Genomic DNA, 23205 nt, shown 5'->3' with positions numbered 1-23205 from the left:
TTCTTAAGGAGCTGTTGTAGAGCTTTATTACTGTTTCTTAACTCTCCATAGAATTGAAATCGGCAACTATTTATGTGTTCATTGAGTGTTCAAATGAGATCTCTTGTTCTTCCACGTGGAGCAGACACACATCCTCTACAAGACATTTTTGATTTAATCAATTTTATTACAAAAAGTTACAAAACAAGGTAAAAAAAAAAAAAAAGTAAACTAACTATTGTAGCTCTATGAAATAAGCACAAGGAATTCTAACTTAAATACATAAATACAGATGTCCATGCGAACCCCACCATGGGGGCTCTGACAGTGGACTGATGTGAACCTAAAACATGGAAACCAGATACTTCAGAGTGAAATTGGCAGTTTTAACTTCGACTCTCAGGTAATGTGCTAATGGTAGAATGTGGCCCCTGTAACCGTCACAGGTGGTGATGCTATATGCTCTTCTATGTCTCCGTAATACAGCAATGACATGAAATGATGCTGTTAGGAGTGAAGGAAAGGGACACTTAAAAGGGTTGTATGTGTCACTGACAGCACATGACAGGGTTGCCCATCATAGAGCTAGTGTTCCAGTTAGCCTTTGGGCTGGTATAGGAACAGGAATACACAAACACTGAGTAGGCCTATGTTCTGCTAATGTTCATCCTCATCCTCCCATATCGCTGGGCTGGGGCATTCATTCCTATTGTGTTGTGGACTCTTGTCTGGAGATATCTGGTTGGTGAGGGTGACCCAGTCCTGTTGTTTCTAATTCTCTTGGCAGGAACCTTTAGCAACAAAGGACAAATCAATGTTACTATCCATAGTCAACCAAATCACTTCACATCCACTTCAAGCCATTATATGGCCACTTTGTCCTGTCCAACAAGAGGAGTACAAAATGAAAAAAAAGTTTTAAACTTTGTCTTTATCCACTCACAGCTTCCGAGGCGTTCCTCGAGGAAGCCGACCTGTTCGCTGAGCGAGTCGATGCGATCCAGCTGCTGGAAGGAGTGGGACAGGAAGCTGGTTTTCTCAGACACGCCCTCGTCCAGCGACATGGGGAATAGACTGGTGAAAGGGGCCAGGACCAACTGAAGCTTCTGGAGAGGTGAAAAGGCAGGGAGAGAGGAGATGAGGAAAGAGATGGGTGAGAGAGGAGAAGTTTGGAAGAGAGAGGCAAGAGAGAGGTTTGGAAGAGGGAGGCAGGAGAAAGAGGAGAGAGGTTTGGAAGAGGGAGGTAGGAGAGAGAAGGGAAGAGTGAGGGGAGAGGGAGAGAAGGGCAGTGGCAGGGAGAAAAGATGAGGGGGTTTAGTATATGTAGTGACAACAACAGAGAAGATGACCGCAATACAATTTATTTTCCTATTGGCAACAAATCCCAACACAATCCGTCTCGCCATCACAGCGGTCGCTGTAATGGGAAAGTACTGCTATATTATACGGATCCTCCCATTTCAGTTGCCTGCATCTCCTCATTCAGTTTTACTGTAATCCACCGAGCATTAACAACATGACTTCTAATGAAAAACTAAAAAGACGTTTAAAAGGTCACTATGACAGTCTGGCATTTCAAAGGATGCTGGGTTTTGTGAGTGCGTGTGTTCTCTGTTGGTTAACAAAGTTCATGATTACATCTTGAGTGGTATTTGATAATACACCAGCGTAACAGTCTAACGTGTGTCTGCCTGGCGCTGGCTCAGAGTGGGTGGGAGATGCTAGAGGGGGACTGGTAAGGGTTTAAGGGGGACTTTACAAGGATAGGAAGGGAGAAGGTATGTACGCCTGTTTGTGAGAGTGTGAATGTGTGTACACGTTTTCCTACTTTATCAGGACCACAATCCACTGACAAGTCACCAGAATGTTCTGACAAGTCACTAGAATTTTCTGACAAGGTAGGAATATATATATATTTTTAAATGTCCTGAATTTGTTAAAATGCTATTTTTGGCGTAAAGGTTAGGTTTAGGGTTTGAGGTTAAGGTTAGGTTTAGAGTTTGGGGTTAGGGAAAATAGAATTTTGAATGGAAATACATTTTTACTCCCCAGAATGTCCTGAAAATTCCCCAAAACAAAGCTGTGTGTGCAGGTGATGGTAGAGAACAGGGGGTGCAGTTGTACCTGCTCCAGCAGCTCTACTCTGTTCTTCAGGCTCTGGACCTCCTCTGTTACGTTCTCAGTCAGCCCATACCCTCCACCTGTAGACAACACACACAATCACACTGTGGATCACCAGTATTTAAGACACCCTCTATCTACACAATGGGGTTGTGTATTGGGAGAAAACTTTTTGAAAACTATGAGGTACTACCTGACCTGCTTCAATAAGAACACAGATTTTTATTTTCTGTTGCAAAACGTTTTGCTACAGTGAACCCTACTGAATATGACCCAGTAGGGTTAGTTTACAAAGCTTTGGGGACAGATCAAATCAAATATTATGCACCGAATACAACAGGTGCGACCTTACAGTGAAATGCTTACTTACAAGCCCTTAGCAAACAATGCTTTAAGAAGTTTCAAGAAAAAAGTGTTAGATAAAAAATAGACAAGTACAAAATTTAAAATAAAAGTTAAAAAAATTAAACAGCAGCAGTAAAATAACAAGCCAGGCTATATGGAGGTAATATGTACATGTAGGTAGAGTTAAAGTGACTATGCATAGATTATAAACAGAGAGTAGCAGCAGTAAAATAACAAGCCAGGCTATATACATGAGGTAGATAAATGTACATAGATTATAAACAGGTAGAGTTAAAGTGACTATGCAGAGTTAAAGATTATAAACAGAGAGTAGCAGCAGTAAAATAACAAGCCAGGCTATATCGAGGTAATATGTACATGTAGGTAGAGTTAAAGTGACTATGCATAGATTATAAACAGAGAGTAGCAGCAGTAAAATAACAAGCCAGGCTATATGGAGGTAATATGTACATGTAGGTAGAGTTAAAGTGACTATGCATAGATTATAAACAGAGAGTAGCAGCAGTAAAATAACAAGCCAGGCTATATGGAGGTAATATGTACATGTAGGTAGAGTTAAAGTGACTATGCATAGATTATAAACAGAGAGTAGCAGCAGTAAAATAACAAGCCAGGCTATATGGAGAGTTAAAGTGTAATAACAAGCCAGGCTATCATGTACATGTAGGTAGAGTTAAAGTGACTATGCATAGATTATAAACAGAGAGTAGCAGCAGTAAAATAACAAGCCAGGCTATATGGAGGTAATATGTACATGTAGGTAGAGTTAAAGTGACTATGCATAGATTATAAACAGAGAGTAGCAGCAGTAAAATAACAAGCCAGGCTATATGGAGGTAATATGTACATGTAGGTAGAGTTAAAGTGACTATGCATAGATTATAAACAGAGAGTAGCAGCAGTAAAATAACAAGGCCAGTAATATGCTAGGTAGTTAAAGTGACTATGCATAGTAATAGTAAAATACATGTAATATGTACATGTAGAGTTAAAGTGACTATGCATAGATTATAAACAGAGAGTAGCAGCAGTAAAATAACAAGCCAGGCTATATCGAGGTAATATGTACATGTAGGTAGAGTTAAAGTGACTATGCATAGATTATTAACAGAGAGTAGCAGCAGTAAAATAACAAGCCAGGCTATATCGAGGTAATATGTACATGTAGGTAGAGTTAAAGTGACTATGCATAGATTATAAACAGAGAGTAGCAGCAGCATAAAAGAGGGGTCTGGGTAGCCCTTTGATTAGCTGTTCAGGAGTCTTATGGCTTGGGGGTAGAAGCTGTTAAGAAGCCTTTTGGACCTAGACTTGGCGTTCCGGTACCTCTTGCCGTGCGGTAGCACAGAGAACAGTCTATGACTACGGTGGCTGGAGTCTGACAATTTTTAGAGTGGAACGGGTGGGAGAGAGTGCGATGGTTAATCCTTCCAATTCTATCTAAAGCTTAGACTTGTGACATGTCTTTGAGATAGATAATGACTTCAGCATCTTACTCCGATCCTGCTCCAGAGTGATTCATAAGCAGACAGGGGGCCTCAGTCTCAGAGCTATGAAACAAATGGGAAGAGAACCACAAGCTGGCTGGGGAATTCAGTGCTAGGGGTGAAGCCGGTAACAAATCCATAACTTAAGACTGCAAAAGGGGCAGAGGATATGAGGAAATGACACACACACACACCATGTAACTGGAAGAGAGGGCACTATGAATAAGACACACAGTCCATCATGGCTAAACATGTTGTCCTGTATCAGTTACAAGACAAGGAGGGGTGAGCTAAGTTGGCCTGAGTCCAACCAGCCACCGAGTGTCCCCCTGTTCACCATGACAGGTCCCCAGAGCTATGGGCTCAGAGCTGGGTACAAACCCCACGTCTCCCCTCGGTCAGCCACGGAGCTAAGGCTGAGAACAACTCAATCTCTCCCAGATGTGGACAAGAGTCGAAAGGGAGGGAGGCGACCCCCAGCAGATGAAGTTGATGAAGCTGGAATGAGAGCGCAAGTTCCGGCCAAGAAGAGAGAGAGAGACCGAGAAGGAAGAAAAAAGATGGAGGGATTCAGACGAGAGCTGTTAAGGTCTGAGCAGGGCATTTATTCCCTTGTTTGTCTTGGTGATCTTCATCAACATCATACCTCAGCCTGGATATGAACAGTTCATGGATATAATAGGGCCATTAACCAAGACAATACTGCTGCTGATGTTAATGCTGCAGCAGCCTGTTGGCCTTGCACTTTGTTGGCCAGGAGAACAGAACTGTACTGAGCCTGCACATATTCCCCCTGCGTCACCTTCACCAAGTACAATCTGTAACATCTGTTTTTTTACTGCTGTTTTTCTCTCTTTGTGTAGTTTAGTGTGTAAGACAATCTATCCTGTATATCTCATCTCTATCTAGACAGACAGACACAAGCTAGAGGAAATGATTAGTCTTTCTTTATGTGTGTAATGTATGCTCATCGTACTACAGTTTACTGGCTAACAGTCTGAGAGAAATGGGAATTTCTTTGGGTTCCATCCAGCCACTTCTAGACATGGGAGGTTGTTTTAGCCTGTTGCTGAGTTACGCCAAACACAGCACATCTATGGGAGCTGTTTTTTCCCTTTTCTTCAGTGATATGCAGCAGTTTAGAGAATAGCTTGAGTGTGTGAAAGTGTGGGAGAGGAGGATGTTTCACTGCATACTAAAGGAACATTTTGGAATGGTAAGAAGTTTTCCTATGTTAAAGATGGGGAAGAAAGGTCTACATCAGGGATGGGCAACTGCCCCCACCTGTGGATAGTTAGAATGGTATAACAACATTTAGCTTAGGGCCCCTGGCCCCAAAAGCCTAGGGCTGGCTCTGACTGCAGGTGTGGGTATGGAACGTGACCCACGAGCCACTGCGGCCCCCCATGATGAGTTCCAATTTTTTGTGGCCCCCACCCCCATCAAAGCTGCCCTTCCCTGGTCTACATCAAACAGCTAGCTGATGTACAAACAGTGGTTATCAGCATGGTTCATCAGGTACCATACTGTACATGACCACAAACTGTTGGTTGCTGACCGCAGTTGGTCTATCAATCGTTGTTTATACTGGTTATCAGTGTGGTCCATCTGGTCATAACATACACCACCACACCTTGTTGGTTGTTGACTGCATGCGGTCCACTTTGCAGTGTGCACCAGTCTCAGTGCATTATTACTCACGGTACGAGTAGAGTTTGGCATAGCGCGTACCAAAAGTAATAATGGACCAAGAGCCTGGCTGTGGTCCTGTCTGTCCTCTTCTTCACTCCCATTGGAGGCTTTGCTGAAACAAACACACACACACACACACACACGATTGATTATCATGTCTGCAGATAAAGATAATGGTGGAGGTGTACCTGTATCACTGGAGGGGGGTCTGTGATCGTTTGCTGCTTCTTGACTGGGGTGGGTGGAAGAGGCCGGAGGAGGAGGAAGGTTCTCACAGGAGTGTGTGTCTCCTGCCAGCCTGTAGCCCTCTCTACACACACAGTGGTAGCTGCCTGCCATGTTCACACACTGATGAGAACAGGGCTGCTGCTCACTGCACTCATCCACATCTGACAGAGAGAGGGAGGAGAGACTGGGTGTCACTGATATTGTTAGGGTTAGAATTACGTTAATGGTTAGAATTACGTTAAGGGTTAGGGTTAGGAGCTAGGGTAAGTTTTAGGGTTAAGAACTAGGGTAAGTTTTAGGGTAAGAACTAGGGAAAGTTTTAGGGTTAAGAACTAGGGTTAGGTTTAAGGTTATAAAGGTAAGAGTACAGGCTTAGCGAAAATAGGATTTTGAATGGGACTGAATTGTACAGCTATCCACAAGGTTAGCTGTACAATACTGTGTGTACGTGCAGGAGCGTGTGTGTGTGTGTGTACCTGTTTGGCAGTTACGACCCATCCATCCCAGAGGACAGGCGCAGTGGTTGGGTCTTAAACATGTTCCTCCGTTCACACAGGACTGGCCACACACCGCTGGAGAGGACAGAGAGAAATAATCAAAAATGAACATGCACACATACGGGATGCTAGGAGAGTGTAAACCCCTATTACCTTGGTTACAGTTGTGTGAGTGGAGTCGTCGCCAACCCGGGCAGCATTCTGGGTAAGAGTGTGAGACTGGCACTGCTCTGGGCACCTGACGGTACGCCACCCTGTACACTGTCCTGGAGAAACACACAACATAATGTTACAGCTAGGTCAGACAAGGTCTTTACAGCCCACACAGAGCCACTTAAATAGGTTTGAGTGATGATTCTGAGAACCACTGTGTGCGTGCAGAGCTCCTAGAGTTTTCTCCTTGTCAGCAGACATGGACACACAGGTATATTAGGCTGGACCATGGACCAATGGTTACCAAGTGTGTGTGACAAGAGGGGGAGGATGTGGAAAGGATGGCAGGGGGTGAGGTTGACACCAAGCCAGTTCTGGGTTCTGCTGTTTCACTGAAATCTGCTGAAATGTTTCCTGGCATTGTCCTCAGAGAGAAAAAGGGAAAGAGAGCAGGAAAGAGAAAAATAGCCTCACAAAAGATGTCTCACAAATTAATCAATAACATCAGTCTCATGGTGGGAAGAAAAGTTTATAATTATGGTTGTCGGCTTGGGAGCAGTCTGCTGCTGCGGAGAGAGAGAGCGAGAGAGAGAGAGAAAGAATGAAAGAGTGCGTAAGCACAGAGGGAGAGGTTGTCCAAGATAAACACAGCAGTGGTCTCTGTGGGCTGGCTGTTCATTTCCCGTAGTTACACAAATTGCTTGATATTTATATTCCACCAAAATATGTACCGCCATGACCCACTTCTGTGTATGAGTATGATATGAAAGAGAGACTTAGAGAGGGGGGGGGGAAGAGGGAGTGAGCCAGAGAGAGACAAAGGGGGAGAGAAAGAGGGAAAGCACGAGAGAGACATGGAGGCGGGGGGGTAGAGAGAGATGAACAGAGAAAGCGATACAACAGAGAGGACAGTGGTAGCGAGGACAGCGGCAGGTCTTCACCTGGAGGGATAAGACTCCTCTGTAAAAAAATATCAGGAGCTGTCTACCTTCTTTAGAGTAGAACAATGTATAAATTCCCCTTAACATCTTCTGTGTCAGAGATGAATGTATTGCCTGATGTTGGCTGAGGTCAGACTTTATAGACAATGCTAAATATGTGGTCCTCTGTAGCTCAGTTGGTAGATGATGGCGGGTTCGATTCCCATACATACACAAAAAAACAAAGTCGCATGACTAAGTCTGCTAGCGATAGCAATAGAGACATTGACAGTGATAGAGAGATATTGGTAGTGATAGACAGTGATAGAGAGATATTGGTAGTGATATAGACAGTGATAGAGAGATATTGGTAGTGATAGAGAGATATTGGTAGTGATAGACAGTGATAGAGAGATATTGGTAGTGATATAGACAGTGATAGAGAGATATTGGTAGTGATATAGACAGTGATAGAGAGATATTGGTAGTGATATAGACAGTGATAGAGAGATATTGGTAGTGATATAGACAGTGAGAGAGATATTGGTAGTGATATAGACAGTGATAGAGAGATATTGGTAGTGATAGACAGTGTTAGAGAGATATTGGTAGTGATAGACAGTGATAGAGAGATATTGGTAATGATAGACAGTGATAGAGATATATTGGTAGTGATAGACAGTGATAGAGAGATATTGGTAGTGATATAGACAGTGAGAGAGATATATTGGTAGTGATATAGACAGTGATAGAGAGATATTGGTAGTGATATAGACAGTGAGAGAGATATTGGTAGTGATATAGAGATATTGGTAGTGATATAGACAGTGATAGAGATATTGACAGAGATATTTACAGTGATAGAGAGATATTGGTAGTGATATAGACAGTGATAGAGAGATATTGGTAGTGATATAGACAGTGATATAGTGATATAGAGATATTGGTAGTGATATAGACAGATATTGAGATATTTACAGTGATAGCGAGATATTGGTAGTGATATAGACAGTGAGAGAGATATTGGTAGTGATATAGAGATATTGGTAGTGATATAGACAGTGATAGAGATATTGACAGAGATATTTACAGTGATAGAGAGATATTGGTAGTGATATAGACAGTGATAGAGAGATATTGGTAGTGATATAGACAGTGATAGAGAGATATTGGTAGTGATGTAGACAGTGATAGAGAGATATTGGTAGTGATATAGACAGTGATAGCGATATCGACAGTGAGAGATATTGACAGCGATATCGACAGTGATAGAGATGTTGACTGCGATATTGACAGTGATAGTGACAGAGACAATGATAGTGATATTGACTGCGAAAGCGATATTGACAGTGATAGTGACAATGATAGTGATATTGATAACGATAGAGATATTGACAGCGATAGAAATATTGACAGTTATAGCGATAGAGATATTGACAGCGATCGCGATATTGACAGTGATCGCGATGTTGACAGTGATAGAGAGATATTGGTAGTGATATTGACAGCGATAGAGACAATGATAGTGATATTGATAACGATAGAGATATTGACAGCGATAGAAATATTGACAGTTATAGCGATAGAGATATTGACAGCGATCGCGATATTGACAGTGATCGCGATGTTGACAGTGATAGAGAGATATTGGTAGTGATATAGACAGTGATAGCGATATCGACAGTGAGAGATATTGACAGCGATATCGACAGTGATAGAGATGTTGACTGCGATATTGACAGTGATAGTGACAGAGACAATGATAGTGATATTGACTGCGAAAGCGATATTGACAGTGATAGTGACAATGATAGTGATATTGATAACGATAGAGATATTGACAGCGATAGAAATATTGACAGTTATAGCGATAGAAATATTGACAGCGATTGCGATATTGACAGTGATAGAGATATTGACAGTGATAGCAACAGTAGTGGTCATGAGAGTCATGGCTGTGTCACTTACTTGTAGGTGCTACAGAGCCGGTGCCCCTGACATAGGGTGATGTAAGGTTTGTGAATGGGCTGGACGAACGACTCGGTCGTCGTGATGACACTGCTGTGATGAATATCTCTGCCACACACCCTCCTCCTGCAACACACACATAGGAAATCACTCACACAGGTAGAGACTAGTGAGGTATTCTTTGGAACATATGAGAACTCTGGGTCCGATTCCTGGGACCACCCATATGTAAAAAAGTAATGCATGCTTGACTGTTAAAAGCATCTGCTAAATGGCATATATTATATTAAATTAGGACTGTCTCTGCTGTCATCAGTCTGTCACTGTGTTAGGTTTAACAGCTAGCTACACTCCAAGTCATGAAATTCAACATAATCACAATTCTTTATCGTCAAATAAACAATTTGCTTAATGTTGGAAGTGAAATTACTGACAGGAATCGTAATGGTTTAAAATGTGAAATTACACCACTTACTCTTGATTACCTCTGAAGCATTCACATATAGAATGTGCCGTGTCAGGGGACAGTTTGAGACTGGGTTTAAAACCTGCTGTGGTGGTCTCTCTTAACCAGTCTGAGAACTAATCAGTCCCTCAAGCATTTTAACCCTCAGTTGATGACGTGACCTCGAGGTCTCTGTGTCAGTGACAGTTAACTGACATGTAATTGATGCTGATTGGCCAATGTTATCGCCACTGAACCTGTCTTGTGTTGAGAGTCACCTCTAACCTTCCATCACCCTTTGATCTTTTGTAAGGGTTGTAGTTTGTTTTCTTCTCTGGCCAAATCAACTGAGATCTCAAAGAACCTGCATCTCCATAGAGTTGATATAGGTCTAATACAACATGTCACCGTCGTAAATGTTTAACTGTTATCTGGACTATCAGTATACATTTACTCAGGGTGAGAATGCCAAATGAAGCAAATAACCATTCTAAATATATAGCCCCCAATTAACTCCACAAATGATTGGTGTGTAACTGAAGCTAGAGGCCCATGTAACCGAGCTATCACAGGGACCAATAATGGGTGACGACCAATAACAAACACAAGAAATGGAATGAGGGAGCTGTTACCCGTGGTGACCGTGGAACTGTGGAGTGGCCGTCACATGGAGGATGAAGAGCGAGGAGGAGAGGAGGAGTGTTTGGTACATGTCTCCCTCTTCTTTCTCACTTTCACTCTCTCTCTCTCTCTCTCTGTCCAATGGGAGAAGAAAGGAGGATGAGGGGAAGGGGAGAAGGGCTGTGGCTGTGTCTCTCTCTTTGATGTTAAGAGCCTTGTTTTAGACTTCTAGGAGGAGGATGCCAACTACCTGTAGGTACACAGAGAGGGACAAACACAGAAGTTTGGGTTCTGGAAATGAAGAGTAACTTCTGTTCACTCTTTTCATGCATTTCCACTTGACGTTTCCACTCCACTTGTGATGCACAGACGATCCTGGTTTGAATCCCAGTCAGTCATATCAACATCTAACCTTTTAGAGAAACCATGATAGAAAGAAGTTCACTGAGTTCTCACATCAGAGACAGTACTAGCTTACTTCTCCACTCTCATAGCTGATGTGGAAGGCTTAAGTGTTACCCCCATTTATAAACACTCAAACAGAATCCATCTCCAAACAACACTCCAAATATCAGTTCCCACACCAGAAAACATACTTACTGCTTGACTTGAACCTCAAATCAAGTTCTGGAGTGATAGTGTAACATAAAGAGCAATGGGTTATGTAATACTTTAAGTTAAAACAGATGATGTACATACTGTTTTAATTAGAGGTCGACCGATTAATCTTGCCTAGTAAAATAAAAGGTAAAAATGTAATTTAATTTTTTTTAAATCGGAATGGTCGATTAATTAGGGCCGATTTCAAGTTATCACAATTGGAAATCGGTATTTTTGGATGCCGATTTTTTTGCCAATTTTTATTTTATTTTTATACCTTTATTTAACTAGGCAAGTCAGTTAAGAACACATTCTTATTTTCAATGACGGCCTAGGAACGGTGGGTTAACTGCTTTGTTCAGGGGCAGAACGACAGATTTTCACCTTGTCAGCTCGGGGGATCCAATCTTGCAACGGTACAGTTAACTAGTCCAACGCAATAACAACCTGCCTCTCTCTCGTTGCACTCCACAAGGAGTGCCTGTTACGCGAATGCAGTAAGCCAAGGTAAGTTGCTAGCTAGCATTAAACTTATCTTGTAAAAAACAATCAATCATAATCACTAGTTAACTACACATGGTTGATGATATTACTAGATATTATCTAGCGTGTCCTGCGTTACATATAATCTGACTGAGTATACAAGTATCTGACTGAGCGGTGGTAGGCAGAAGCAGGCTCGTAAACATTCATTCAAACAGCACTTTTGTGCATTTTGCCAGCAGCTCTTCGTTGTGCATCAAGCACTGCGCTGTTTATGACTTCAAGCCTATCAACTCCCGAGATGAGGCTGGTGTAACCGAAGTGAAATTGCTAGCTAATTAGCGCGCGCTAACTAGAGGGACGGAAGCTATACTGTTTCACTGGCAATACTAAAGTGCCTATAAGAACATCCAATAGTCAAAGGTTAATGAAATACAAATGGTATAGAGGGAAATAGTCCTATAATTGCTATAATAACTACAACCTAAAACTTCTTACCTGGGAATATTGAAGACTCATGTTAAAAGGAACCACTAGCTTTCATAGGTTCTCATGTTCTGAGCAAGGAACTGAAACGTTAGCTTTCTTACATAGCACATATTGCACTTTCATTTTCTTCTCCAACACTTTGTTTTTGCAATATTTAAACCAAATTGAACATGTTTCATTATTTACTTGAGGCTAAATTGATTTTATTGATGTATTATATTAAGTTAAAATAAGTGTTCATTCAGTATTGTTGTAATTGTCATTATTACAAAACCAAAAAAACAACAAAAATTGGCCGATTAATCGGTATCGGCTTTTTGGTCCTCCAATAATCGGTATCGGCGTTGAAAAATCATTATCGGTCGACCTCTAGTTTTAATACAATGATGAGGTTGAATCTGCAGTGGAGAGTGTAGCTCTGTTACTAAAATAAGGCCAGGATTCAATCCGGAAGATCCACGTTGTTGCGCAGTTGACATTTCTGATTGAGCCAACATCTGCAGCGTTTAATTTGAATGCCATCTCTGCGACTGCGGTAACATCACCTTTAAATGGTGCATAGCCAAAAAGGGACGATCGGATTGAATCCTGGAACTAAAATGTCTTAATGGAATGGGGTAGAGGTGGACACACACAGAAAGAGAGAATTAAAGTCAGAGACTCAGTACGACTCGCTCTGTATAATAAGAAATGTGCCAGTGATTAACATACCAGCACTGACATTAATTTCACTTCACAGCAAATGACTCAACATTTACACTAGGGTTGAATGGCAGGAACCCGGTTCCCGAGATTTACTGCCCAAAACCACTTCCTTTTCCCGGGATAAATAACAATGACAAACCAGCAAATTATAATAAATGATTTATATGAACAGCATGGCGTGAAAAGTGAACTGTTAAATTATACAGTGCCTTCGGAAAGTATTCATCAACGCTCAGGGTGGGGATAGACAGCCCATCTCAGTATGGAGCATAGTTCACAATGTATGTAGACCTATCATCTCATCATCGCTCTCCTTAAAAAAGGCTCCTTAGCTCTTGGAGTCACATGCAGGAAAAGCTAGACTAGAATAGCTTGCTGGACATCATTTTTTATACCAATAGACTATTCGAGGAGGGATGGAAGCTCTTGTTTGCTGAATGTTAAATACAGCAGCCAATAGAACAACTCATGGATAGTTTGAAAGAAGACTGAACACGCGATGGTGGTAGGCTATAGCAGTTATTTATTCAGACCCATAACCATTCAATGTTCGTGAAGAGAAGTGAAAGCCTTCTGCATCTAATTCTAGTCCTATATTATTCAAGGATGTCATTAGAATGATGGAGATAAGGACAACAAAACTTATTTAATTTAACTGTTGAAAGCGAGGAAGGAATGAAGCGACAACAGAGAGAGAAAGAGGAAGTAGGCTAATAACATTAGGGGAAATATTCTGAAAGGTATGTATGCGTCAGCCTACTAATTATACAAATAGGCCTTATTATGTTTCAAAACTAAAATCCATTTTGCTAGCCTATACTTGTGCTACAACAGAATCGCATGTTCTCTCCCTGCTTTATCATGGATTGAACAATGTGTGTAATTCCAGTCATATAATCCAGTACTTATTATTTCTTGATTTATTTGCACCACACAGTAATATAGTCCACACTCAAATAAATAAGCCTACTCATTGCGTTTACTTGAAAGCTACCTACACAAATAGCTAGTTAAGAAGAAAGTGTTAAGATAAATTCATTAAAAAGATTAAAAGCAATACAAATAAGTTATCCAGTAGGCATCTGGAGTAGGGAGCTAGTTTAATTTATTTACCCAAGAGCGTGTCACGCCCTGGTCGAAGTATTTTGTGTTTATCTTCATTTATTTGGTCAGGCCAGGGTGTGGCATGGGTTTTTGTATGTGGTGTGTAGCCACCAATTATGCAAGTTCTCCCACTTAAAAAGATGAGAGAGGCCTGTAATGTTCATCATAGGTACACTTCAACTATGACAGACAAGATTAGACAAAAAATCCAGAAAATCACATTGTAGGATTTTTTATGAATTTATTTGCAAATTATGGTGGAAAATAAGTATTTGGTCACCTACAAACAAGCAAGATTTCTGGCTCTCACAGACCTGTAACTTCTTCTTTAAGAGGCTCCTCTGTCCTCCACTCGTTACCTGTATTAATGGCACCTGTTTGAACTTGTTATCAGTATAAAAGACACCTGTCCACAACCTCAAACAGTCACACTCCAAACTCCACTATGGCCAAGACCAAAGAGCTGTTAAAGGACACCAGAAACAAAATTGTAGACCTGCACCAGGCTGGGAAGACTGAATCTGCAATAGGTAAGCAGCTTGGTATGAAGAAATCAACTGTGGGAGCAATTATTAGGAAATGGAAGACATACAAGACCATTGCTAATCTCTCTCGATCTGGGGCTCCACGCAAGATCTCACCCCGTGGGGTCAAAATGATCACAAGGACGGTGAGCAGAAATCCCAGAACCACACGGGGGGACCTAGTGAATGACCTGCAGAGAGCTGGGACCAACCAAAGTAACAAAGCCTACCATCAGTAACACACTACGCCGCCAGGGACTCAAATCCTGCAGTGCCAGACGTGTCCCCCTGCTTAAGCCAGTACATGTCCAGGCCCGTCTGAAGTTTGCTAGAGAGCATTTGGATGATCCAGAAGAAGAATGGGAGAATGTCATATGGTCAGATGAAACCAAAATAGAACTTTTTGGTAAAAACTCAACTCGTCGTGTTTGGAGGACAAAGAATGCTGAGTTGCATCCAAAGAACACCATACCTACTGTGAAGCATGTGGGTGGAAACATCATGCTTTGGGGCTGTTTTTCTGCAAAGGGACCAGGACGACTGATCCGTGTAAAGGAAAGAATGAATGGGGCCATGTATCGTGAGATTGGTGGCTGACTAAATACTTTTTTGCCCCACTGTATGTATTGGATAACAGCACAATCATTTGGGCTTCCAGATATAGGTTTATTTATATGCTTTATCATGCTTTTGAATGACCTTTCCGGTTTTGGCGAGAAATAGCGGGTTACCCAGGAGAAAAGTGATTTATTCTCGGGATGAAACATTTGTAAAAATACAGGGAAAATATTTAACCCTAATTCACACAGGTCATATTTTCACTGTATTCATAATATATAGCTATGTACTTTCTCTTTCGTTTGTTACGTGACTCCAGTTTCCCTACCACAGCTCTTTGTATGAACGGCAGAGCCCTTCATCTTGAAAAGCTTAACGTAATCAACCCATTTATTTATATAACGATCCCCCGATTTTATGAGTTGTTTAAAATAGATTTGATTGTGCTTCCCTGGTGGGTGATTTTAAACATGGCTGTCGTAAAAGTGAATGAGTTCAGACAACAGGTAGCAGCAGTAAGGGGGTGCAGTAACCAGATTTAGCACGTTGGTGGTTACTGTACCCCCTCCGCTCAGAACACTGTTTGCCACTGACTGTAAAGATGATTTGAGCCATGTTTGTGCTTCATGCTGAGTGTCTGAGCTAGATTGTTTGTCGGGTGCTCGGAGCGGTAGGTTGTGTGTGTGCATGGGTGTAAACATTCACCATGCTCTCTCTGCTGGGTTAATGTTCCCGGCTAACCAACATCCTGTGGACTCCTCCGACACTGCACCCCTACGGTCCCTGGATGATGACCTGTCATTAGAGGGCTGTTAACCCATCACTCCCCACCACAGCCAGGCCCCAGGGAGAAAGGTGGCATCATGCGGTGTTCCCCAAATGCCACCCTATTTCCTATTTCCTATATAGTGCATTACTTTTGACCAGGGCAGATAGGGTTCTGGTCAATAGTAGTGTACTATGTAGAGAATAGGGTGCCATTTGGGACAGCCATGGAGCCAACAGGGCGGTCTGGATGATGAGGCCCTAAGAGACTGTATAGCTGGTTTAGTGGTTTTATCTGAACCCCTGATCCACCCTAAAACCCTGGACATTATTATAGCTCTGTTATATTGTCTATTGACCCACACACGCACAGATACCAAGGCGACACACACACATGCATACACATGAACATACACAGAGACAGATCCTGTGTGAGGCCAGGGTGGACTTGCCCGTCTCTCAGAACATAAAGTGAAGATAGGTCTACCTCCAGCTCTGTCCCATAATCTCTTCCTACCTCCCGTTCCACTCTGTTAGATTGATGGAGAACTATAGCAGGAGTTTGGTTAACCTTCAGAAGAGCTGGGGGTACTCTGGCTCTGAATTTTGATTTAGCCTCCAAGATGGCACTACAGTTAACCTGGGATACATCCCAAATGGCACCCTATTCCATATATAATGCACTACTTTTTTACCAGGGCTCATAGGACTCAGGTCAAATGTAGTGCACTATATAGGGAATAGGGTGCCATTTGGGATGCAGAAGCAGACCTGGAGTTGATCCTATATAGGCCAGGGCCTTGGTTCTTGTTGTAGCCAATAGCATAACACTAATGTTACCCTGGGTGGTTGCTCTTAGCCTTGGGCTAGCGGCTAGCCTGATAGGGAATAAAGAGTTAGTCTGCGTTGTAAATGTCACCATACTTTAGTTTTGACCAGAGCCCCATGAGCCCTGGTCAAAAGAATACACTATATAGGTAACAGGGTGCCATTTGGGACATAGACAGAGTTAGGCTGGAGGTGCCGCTAAGCCCTGGCTGACAGCGTGCATGTCTCTCAGATCCTCTATTGGCTCTAAGCCCAGAGAGCAAACACGCAAACCTTACACAGCTTGGGTTCATTCACAAATCGCCACAGCAATAGTACAGTACAGTACAGCATAGCTCCAGTCTGCTCTTATCTTTAGAGTAGATCAAGTGCAAATTTTAAGTATCAAAAAAGACCTTAAGGTGTGCAGCTATCACAGCCTTGCTTCCTGACAAAGTGCCTGGTGTGGTTTGAGAACATCATAGCCAGCAGCTGTGTTGCCGATGATTAGATTGTAGTTAAATGTAAGGTTGTGAGACTGGCTACTGCTGCCAATAGTCGGAGTCCTACTCCCACAGGGAATATATAGTACATGTAACAACCTCTGGCTAAGATATAGGTGGATGATATCAACACGTAATTGAACCTACAACCTTGTTGGTTACATACAATCTATTTCTACAGACATTATCCTCTCTAATAGAAACATATTAAGCCAAGCAGCCAATGCCTGGGTTCACTCTCCCTGCACAACAGACACAACATGACACTCACCTCCACAGGTGATAAAGCACCATATAGGAAAGACTTTTAGGCAATAAAGACCCATAAAAACATTTTTCCCTTTACCCCATACTCCAATATCTCAGTGCCCCCCTTCCACCCCCCTTCTCTTTGCTGTGTCCCAGGTGAGCCCACCTAGGCAGAGGTCCATGCTGACCGACAGACAGACAGACAATGATAGTGGCTGGGGGCTGTCTATCTGTCTAAGTGTAAGTCTGAGGAGTGAGGCTCTGTGAATCCCTGTATGGAGGATATCTCCCTAATGGCTTCAGACAGTGGGATCAGCTGACAACACAACATGCCTGTCGGGGGGTTACCAAGGTCGGGCCCAAGGAGGGGTTATGGACGGTGGGTTGGGTGGGGGAAGAGACTAGCACATCTGTGTCTGAGGGTTCCTCCCCTGTGGAAAGAGAGAGGGGATGGTAGGGGAAGGCAGGTAGTCTAGCGTTTAGAGCAGGGGTGGGCAGTTCCAGTCCTTGAGGGCCTGATTGGTGTCACAGTTTTTCCCCAGCCCCAGCTAACACACCTGACTCCAATAATCACCTAATCATGATCCTCAGTTTAGAATGCAATTTGATTCATCAGCTGTGTTTGCTAGGGATTGAGAAAAAGTGTGACACCAATCAGGCCCTCGAGGACTGGAGTTGCCCACCCCTAGTTTAGAGCATTGGGCCAGTAACTGAAAGGTTGATAGTTTGAATCCCCGAGCCGACATGGTGAAAAATCTGTCCATGTGCCCTTGAACAAGGCTCTAAATCCTAATTGCTCCAAGGTTGCTGTTGATATTAGCAGACCCTGGCCATGACCCCACTCCCCTTTCGGATTTGGGATATGTAAAAAACACCAGGGTTGTGGGTTCAATTCTCAGTACCAGTACAGGGGAAAATAAATGAAAAATGTATGCACTCACTACTGTAAGTTGCTCTGGATAAGAGTGTCTGCTAAATTACTCAAATATAAAAATGGGAAGAGTGGGCAGGATAAGGGTAGGTCAAAAGTCACTGCCGTTTCCATGTTCAGATAAAGTGTATGGGTTGTAAGATGAAGAGCACACACCTCTGTCTTCCTGAATGGATTACCTAAGAGAATTATGTCATACCCCTGGGGATCTGTGAGAGTGCATGAGGTGGGGATTTGACACTGGCAGAATCATAAACCAATGCCATTGACTGAGACATGCTGTGTATCTTCCCTGACTGCATGGAGCCCTAAAACACACACAGTTCACACTGAGTTCATCCTCAGTTCACACGTAGCACGATCTAACCACAACTCCCCCCAGCCGAGAACACAGTACTCAAATCAGACCTGGCCACACAAAACAAAACTGAACAGCTTCACCTGGACCGATAAATGGGTTAATTGCTCAAATCCTCTGAACTCCAACCTGGACTCAGAGTATTTTGTATTATTCTGTACGTAAATTCAAGCCTCTCCATTTAATGTGATATATTACGTTTCATGTGGTCTGTATTAATTTGTGGCTGTCCATCGGCCATTTCATATGAAATGTTCCGAATTACAATTTGTCTTATATGTTACGAATTTTCAAAACGTTTGATATGTTACGAATCTAGCTAGATGGCTAACATTAGCTAGTTGGCTAATGTAATCTAGGCTAGGGGTTAGGGTTAAATTTAGGAGTTAGGTTAAAGGGTTAAGGTTAGGGGAAGGGTTAGCTAAGAAGGTTAAGGTTAGGGGAAGGGTTATCTAAAAAGTGTTAAGGAAATGGTTAGATAAAAAGGTTAAGGTTAGGGGAAAGCTAAAAAGGGTTCAAGTTAGGGTTAGGGGAAGTGCAGTGTTGTAAAGTACTCCAGTAAAAATACTTCAAAGTATTACTTAAGTCATTTTTGGGGGTATCTGTACTATACTATTTACATTTTTGACTACTTTTACTTCATTACATTCCTGAAGAAAATAATGTACTTTTTACTCCATACATTTACCCTGACACCCAAAAGTACTAGTTTGATTTGGAATGCTTGACAGGACAGGAAAATGGTGCAATTCACGTACTTATCAAGAGAACATCCCTACTGCCTATGATTTTGCAGACTCATTGGAGTGTGCCCCTGACTATCCAAAATTAAAAATGTAAAAAATCGTGCCATCTGGTTTGCCTAATACAAGGAATTTGAAATGATTTATACTTTTACTTTTGATACTTAAGTATATGTAAAATCAAATACTTTTAGACTTCTACTCAAGTAGTATTTTTCTGGGTGACTTTCACTTTTACTTGAGTCATTGTCTGTTAAGGTATATTTACTTGTACTCAAGAATGACAATTAGGTACTTTTTCCACCACTGGGGAAGGGTTAGCTAACATGCTAAGTAGAGAGAAAGGTGCTAATTAGCTAAAATGCTAAAGTTTTCCGTGATGAGACTCGAACTCACAATCTCTAGGTGGTTAGACATTTGCGTTATACGCCCACCCATCCACCCTGACCATCCAACCTAATTTCGTTTTTGCCTTAAGTAACCATCTGTTTTATGTAACCTTACGAAATCTAACATATTTTACTAATTTGAGTGTCTAGGATTTACGTTACATCTAGTCTATGAGACGAGGCTGTGAAATCAGGTAAATATTGATCTAGTTGAGATCTTAAAATATTGTTATTGATGCTAATGAGCTTGGTATTCAAAGTAAACAACAGCTATCCCAACACTCAGTGGATGGAACATGCTCTCATTGCCCTGGTCTAGTCCAGGGTTTCCCAAAGTCGGTCCTGGGGCCAACCCTGGGTGCACGTTTTGTTTTTTGCCCTAGTAAAGTTGGTTACTTGAATCAGCTGTTAAGTGCTAGGGCAACACTGGTCTAGTCAATGCATCATTATAGAATTAAGCAGTTGGCACATGCGACACATTTCTTACAGTGGCCAACAGACGGCAGTGTTTTACAATACTTTCATCATTAGATCACACACCGCAAACTTGCCTCTGAGCCAGAGATGCTCTTGCTCTTCTTTCTATCTCACTTTCGCATACACATACGCACGCATATACACGTATACCCACTTATTCTCAGTAGCCTACAACATAATGCAAAAGTTACCGATATTAATAATAGTCAAAGTATAACAAGCTTAGCCTATAGAAATGATATCATTGATATGGTCCTATCAAAAGTAAAAGTGAGCGGATCGTACGCATTGGCTATATAATTAATGTGCGTAATGGGCTGAAATGGAATGAAAACGTGCAACTTACAAGTCTGATATAGTAATTCCAATGTGCTCCTTGTAATTTAGTGAAATTAAGGGATACTCGTTTTCGCTTTTAAACTTACAACTGTTCCATGTGCAGCTAAGTAGCAACGCACTGTTCCCTTGTCCAGAATGTGAAATGTCTAGCAAAACGGAAAACCTCGGTCAAATCCACTCGCTATGCTAGTTAGTAGCCTAGTGAGCGTTTCCCTTTGAGTCGTCTTGTGTTATAGCCTTGTAGTAATATCTCTCTGCCAGTCCAGATGCAGGTTCCGTCTCCGTGAGTAGCCTACAAACCTACTAACTGTCAAAGTGCGCATGGGGGGTAGCCGCGGCAGCACCCCCTCCGGCTCGAGCCAGCTGGGTATCTCGCAACCGCGACGGGTCGAGGGGGACTCCCCGCGTAGCGTTACTACAAAGAGATTTCACTTGAATTTATTTGTAGGCTATTTATTACAAGCGCTATCGTGTCCAAGAGCGAATGAACCTGGAGTTGCATTGGAGAAGGATAATATGGTTTGGGCGTCTTTTGAAAATACGGGGCTACTGTAGCCTGTAACAGGTCCTAAAAATAGCATCATCCACATTCATATTTTGTTGTCCATTTCTAGCAGAGCTATTGATAGCCTAGGCCTACCAGGGAAAATGACAACCAACTGGGCAGAGACCTCAATTCAACGTCTAATTCAGGTTGGTTCAACATAATGTTATGAAACAGCAGGGAGCAGGTCTCGATTCCTCGACCTTCTAGCCCGAGGTCCAGGGCGCTATCGACTGTGCCGCAAAAGCATATACGTGCGGCAGAGTCGATTTCCGCGCTTATAAACCCAGGGTCGTTACAATCATTTCATTAGGTTGAATCACGTTGATTCAAGTAATGCCTAGTGGGAATTTTCTCATCAAATGTGATACATTTAGTTGAAATATGCCACCTTTATAAATATATTGTTAAATGTAGGCTAATTGTTGTTGTAGCATACCACATTATCAGACGTTAATAAATATATATTTTTGCAATGAGTTGACTAGCACAATGCTTGGGAGCGCATTCAATTAATACCATGAAGGCCTATCGTATTCCAATGTCTCAAGCTACTTTCTCAAGTATAGGCTACATCCCCTCCAACCCCGCCATTGTGCCACACCCACGACGAAAAGGTCATTTCCATTTAGACAGGTCCATAAATGCTCATAGCATATCATAAAGCTATTCCGTTTCGCGCCCTTGGTCGTGGTCGGCTGTGGCTTGATCGAAACGGGTCCCAATGACGTGACAATGATTTGTCACATTTGAGTTGTAAGTAAGGTTAGGCTATGCATGTCTAATATAAAAATATGTGTCATTTTTAATACTGGCAGTAGGCCTAGAAGAGGGCTCAATAGCCACCGTTGTTTCGTCAACACAATTAAAACATATTACATAAGTATAGTAAATACGTTTTTTTCTCTCCAAAAGTTAACAAAATTATGAGTTAAGATAAACGAAAAAAACTCTTCTTACCCCCTCAGTATGAGGTCATGTGGTGGTGCGGCTCGCGCACGCAGAGCCGATGCTGCCATGAGAACAAACTCCGACCACTTGACAGCCAGTTTAGTGGACTCTTCCATCGTTGCAATTTATTTTTAGCTCGTCCCTACGTTTTTTTTCTTAGAATTAAGCCTCAACGCTTAATGTTTAGATGCTCCCCGTGAACCGAATGGAGAGAAATGAAATGCCTTTGGGCGTTTTTCAGTTGCTTTTTATCCAGAGCTTCCTGTGGAACGCAGGAATTGGATGGACAATCCCAAACCGGAATTCCTGTGAGTGTTTCACGCTGATAAAACCGTTCTACTGCACAAACACTCCATCCTGCTTGAACCTCTTTGTCAATTACCTTTTAAAGCATCCTCTGTCCCCATTAGGCCTATAGTCTACGGTCAGAGTTTGAAGGGGACAAGAAAAAGCGTCTTGCTCTGACTATTGTCAGAGATGGGGTTAATTCGAATTAAAGGCAGTCACTTAGGAAGTGATTGACATAAAAAAAACTTTGAAAAACGAATCAAATAAATAGCTTCTACTTTTCAGTTCATTGAGAAGTCATTGGCATTTCAGTACTTCCTGAATTGACTGCCTTCAATTTGAATTGATCCCAACCCTGGACTGTACTGTAGGCCTTCAGATTTGAACCCACAAAAGATTTCATTACATTGCACCGTTACAGCGTAGGCTTAATCAGCATACATTATTACTGTAAATAGAGACCCTTCCTGTTTAGGGTTGCATATCAAATCAAATTTATTTATATATCCCTTCTTACATCAGCTGATATCTCAAAGTGCTGTACAGAAACCCAGCCTAAAACCCCAAACAGCAAACAATGCAGGTGTAGAAGCACGGTGGCTAGGAAAAACTCCCTAGAAAAAGGTCAAAACATAGGAAGAAACCTAGAGAGGAACCAGGCTATGAGGGGTGGCCAGTCCTCTTCTGGCTGTGCCGGGTGGAGATTATATTATATGTTCAAATGTTCATAAATGACCAGCATGGTCAAATAATAACCACAGTAGTTGTCGAGGGTGCAGCAAGTCAGCACCTCAGGAGTAAATGTCAGTTGGCTTTTCATCCCTCCATCAGTTTCCAGACTGTCCGCAATAGGCTGAGAGAGGCTGGACTGAGGGCTAGTAGGCCTGTTGTAAGGCAGGTCCTCACCAGACATCACCGGCA

General features: G+C 42.2%; 1 protein-coding gene across 4 annotated transcripts; it reads right to left on the bottom strand.

The window, feature by feature from the left end:
- Positions 1-9: 9 nt before the first annotated feature.
- LOC115120456 (epidermal growth factor-like protein 7) lies at positions 10-22219 on the bottom strand. Of its 4 annotated transcripts, XM_029649408.2 has the most exons (9): positions 22006-22218; positions 10489-10727; positions 9412-9537; positions 6524-6636; positions 6350-6445; positions 5834-6034; positions 2104-2180; positions 923-1085; positions 10-770 (listed from the first exon to the last, which is right to left on the bottom strand). In XM_029649408.2, exons 2-9 carry the CDS (start codon positions 10566-10568, stop codon positions 751-753), a joined length of 876 nt encoding a protein of 291 aa, XP_029505268.1. In that variant the 5' UTR covers positions 10569-10727; positions 22006-22218; the 3' UTR covers positions 10-750. The 4 variants fall into 4 exon arrangements, with proteins under 4 accessions (XP_029505268.1, XP_029505259.1, XP_064873420.1 ...); XM_029649399.2 differs by having other exon boundaries at positions 6350-6636; positions 22006-22219; XM_065017348.1 differs by lacking the exon at positions 22006-22218 and adding an exon at positions 20588-20806 and having other exon boundaries at positions 6350-6636.
- Between the last annotated feature and the right edge of the window lie 986 nt (positions 22220-23205).

Source organism: Oncorhynchus nerka, linkage group LG4, assembly GCF_034236695.1.
Source record: "Oncorhynchus nerka isolate Pitt River linkage group LG4, Oner_Uvic_2.0, whole genome shotgun sequence".
Taxonomy (NCBI): domain Eukaryota; kingdom Metazoa; phylum Chordata; class Actinopteri; order Salmoniformes; family Salmonidae; genus Oncorhynchus; species Oncorhynchus nerka.
Note: the sequence above shows the minus strand (reverse complement) of the source record. Positions and strands in the feature narration are given on the sequence as shown.

Excerpts from the sequence above, each read along its gene's own strand:
- LOC115120456 (XM_029649399.2), bottom strand. The coding sequence starts at position 10,568 with ATGTACCAAACACTCCTCCTCTCCTCCTCGCTCTTCATCCTCCATGTG. Across the intron at positions 6,637-9,411 it reads CGGCTCTGTAGCACCTACAA|GACAGTGTACAGGGTGGCGT; the intron begins GTAAGTGACACA and ends GTGTTTCTCCAG. Across the intron at positions 2,181-5,833 it reads ACCCCCCTCCAGTGATACAG|GTGGAGGGTATGGGCTGACT; the intron begins GTACACCTCCAC and ends TGTTGTCTACAG.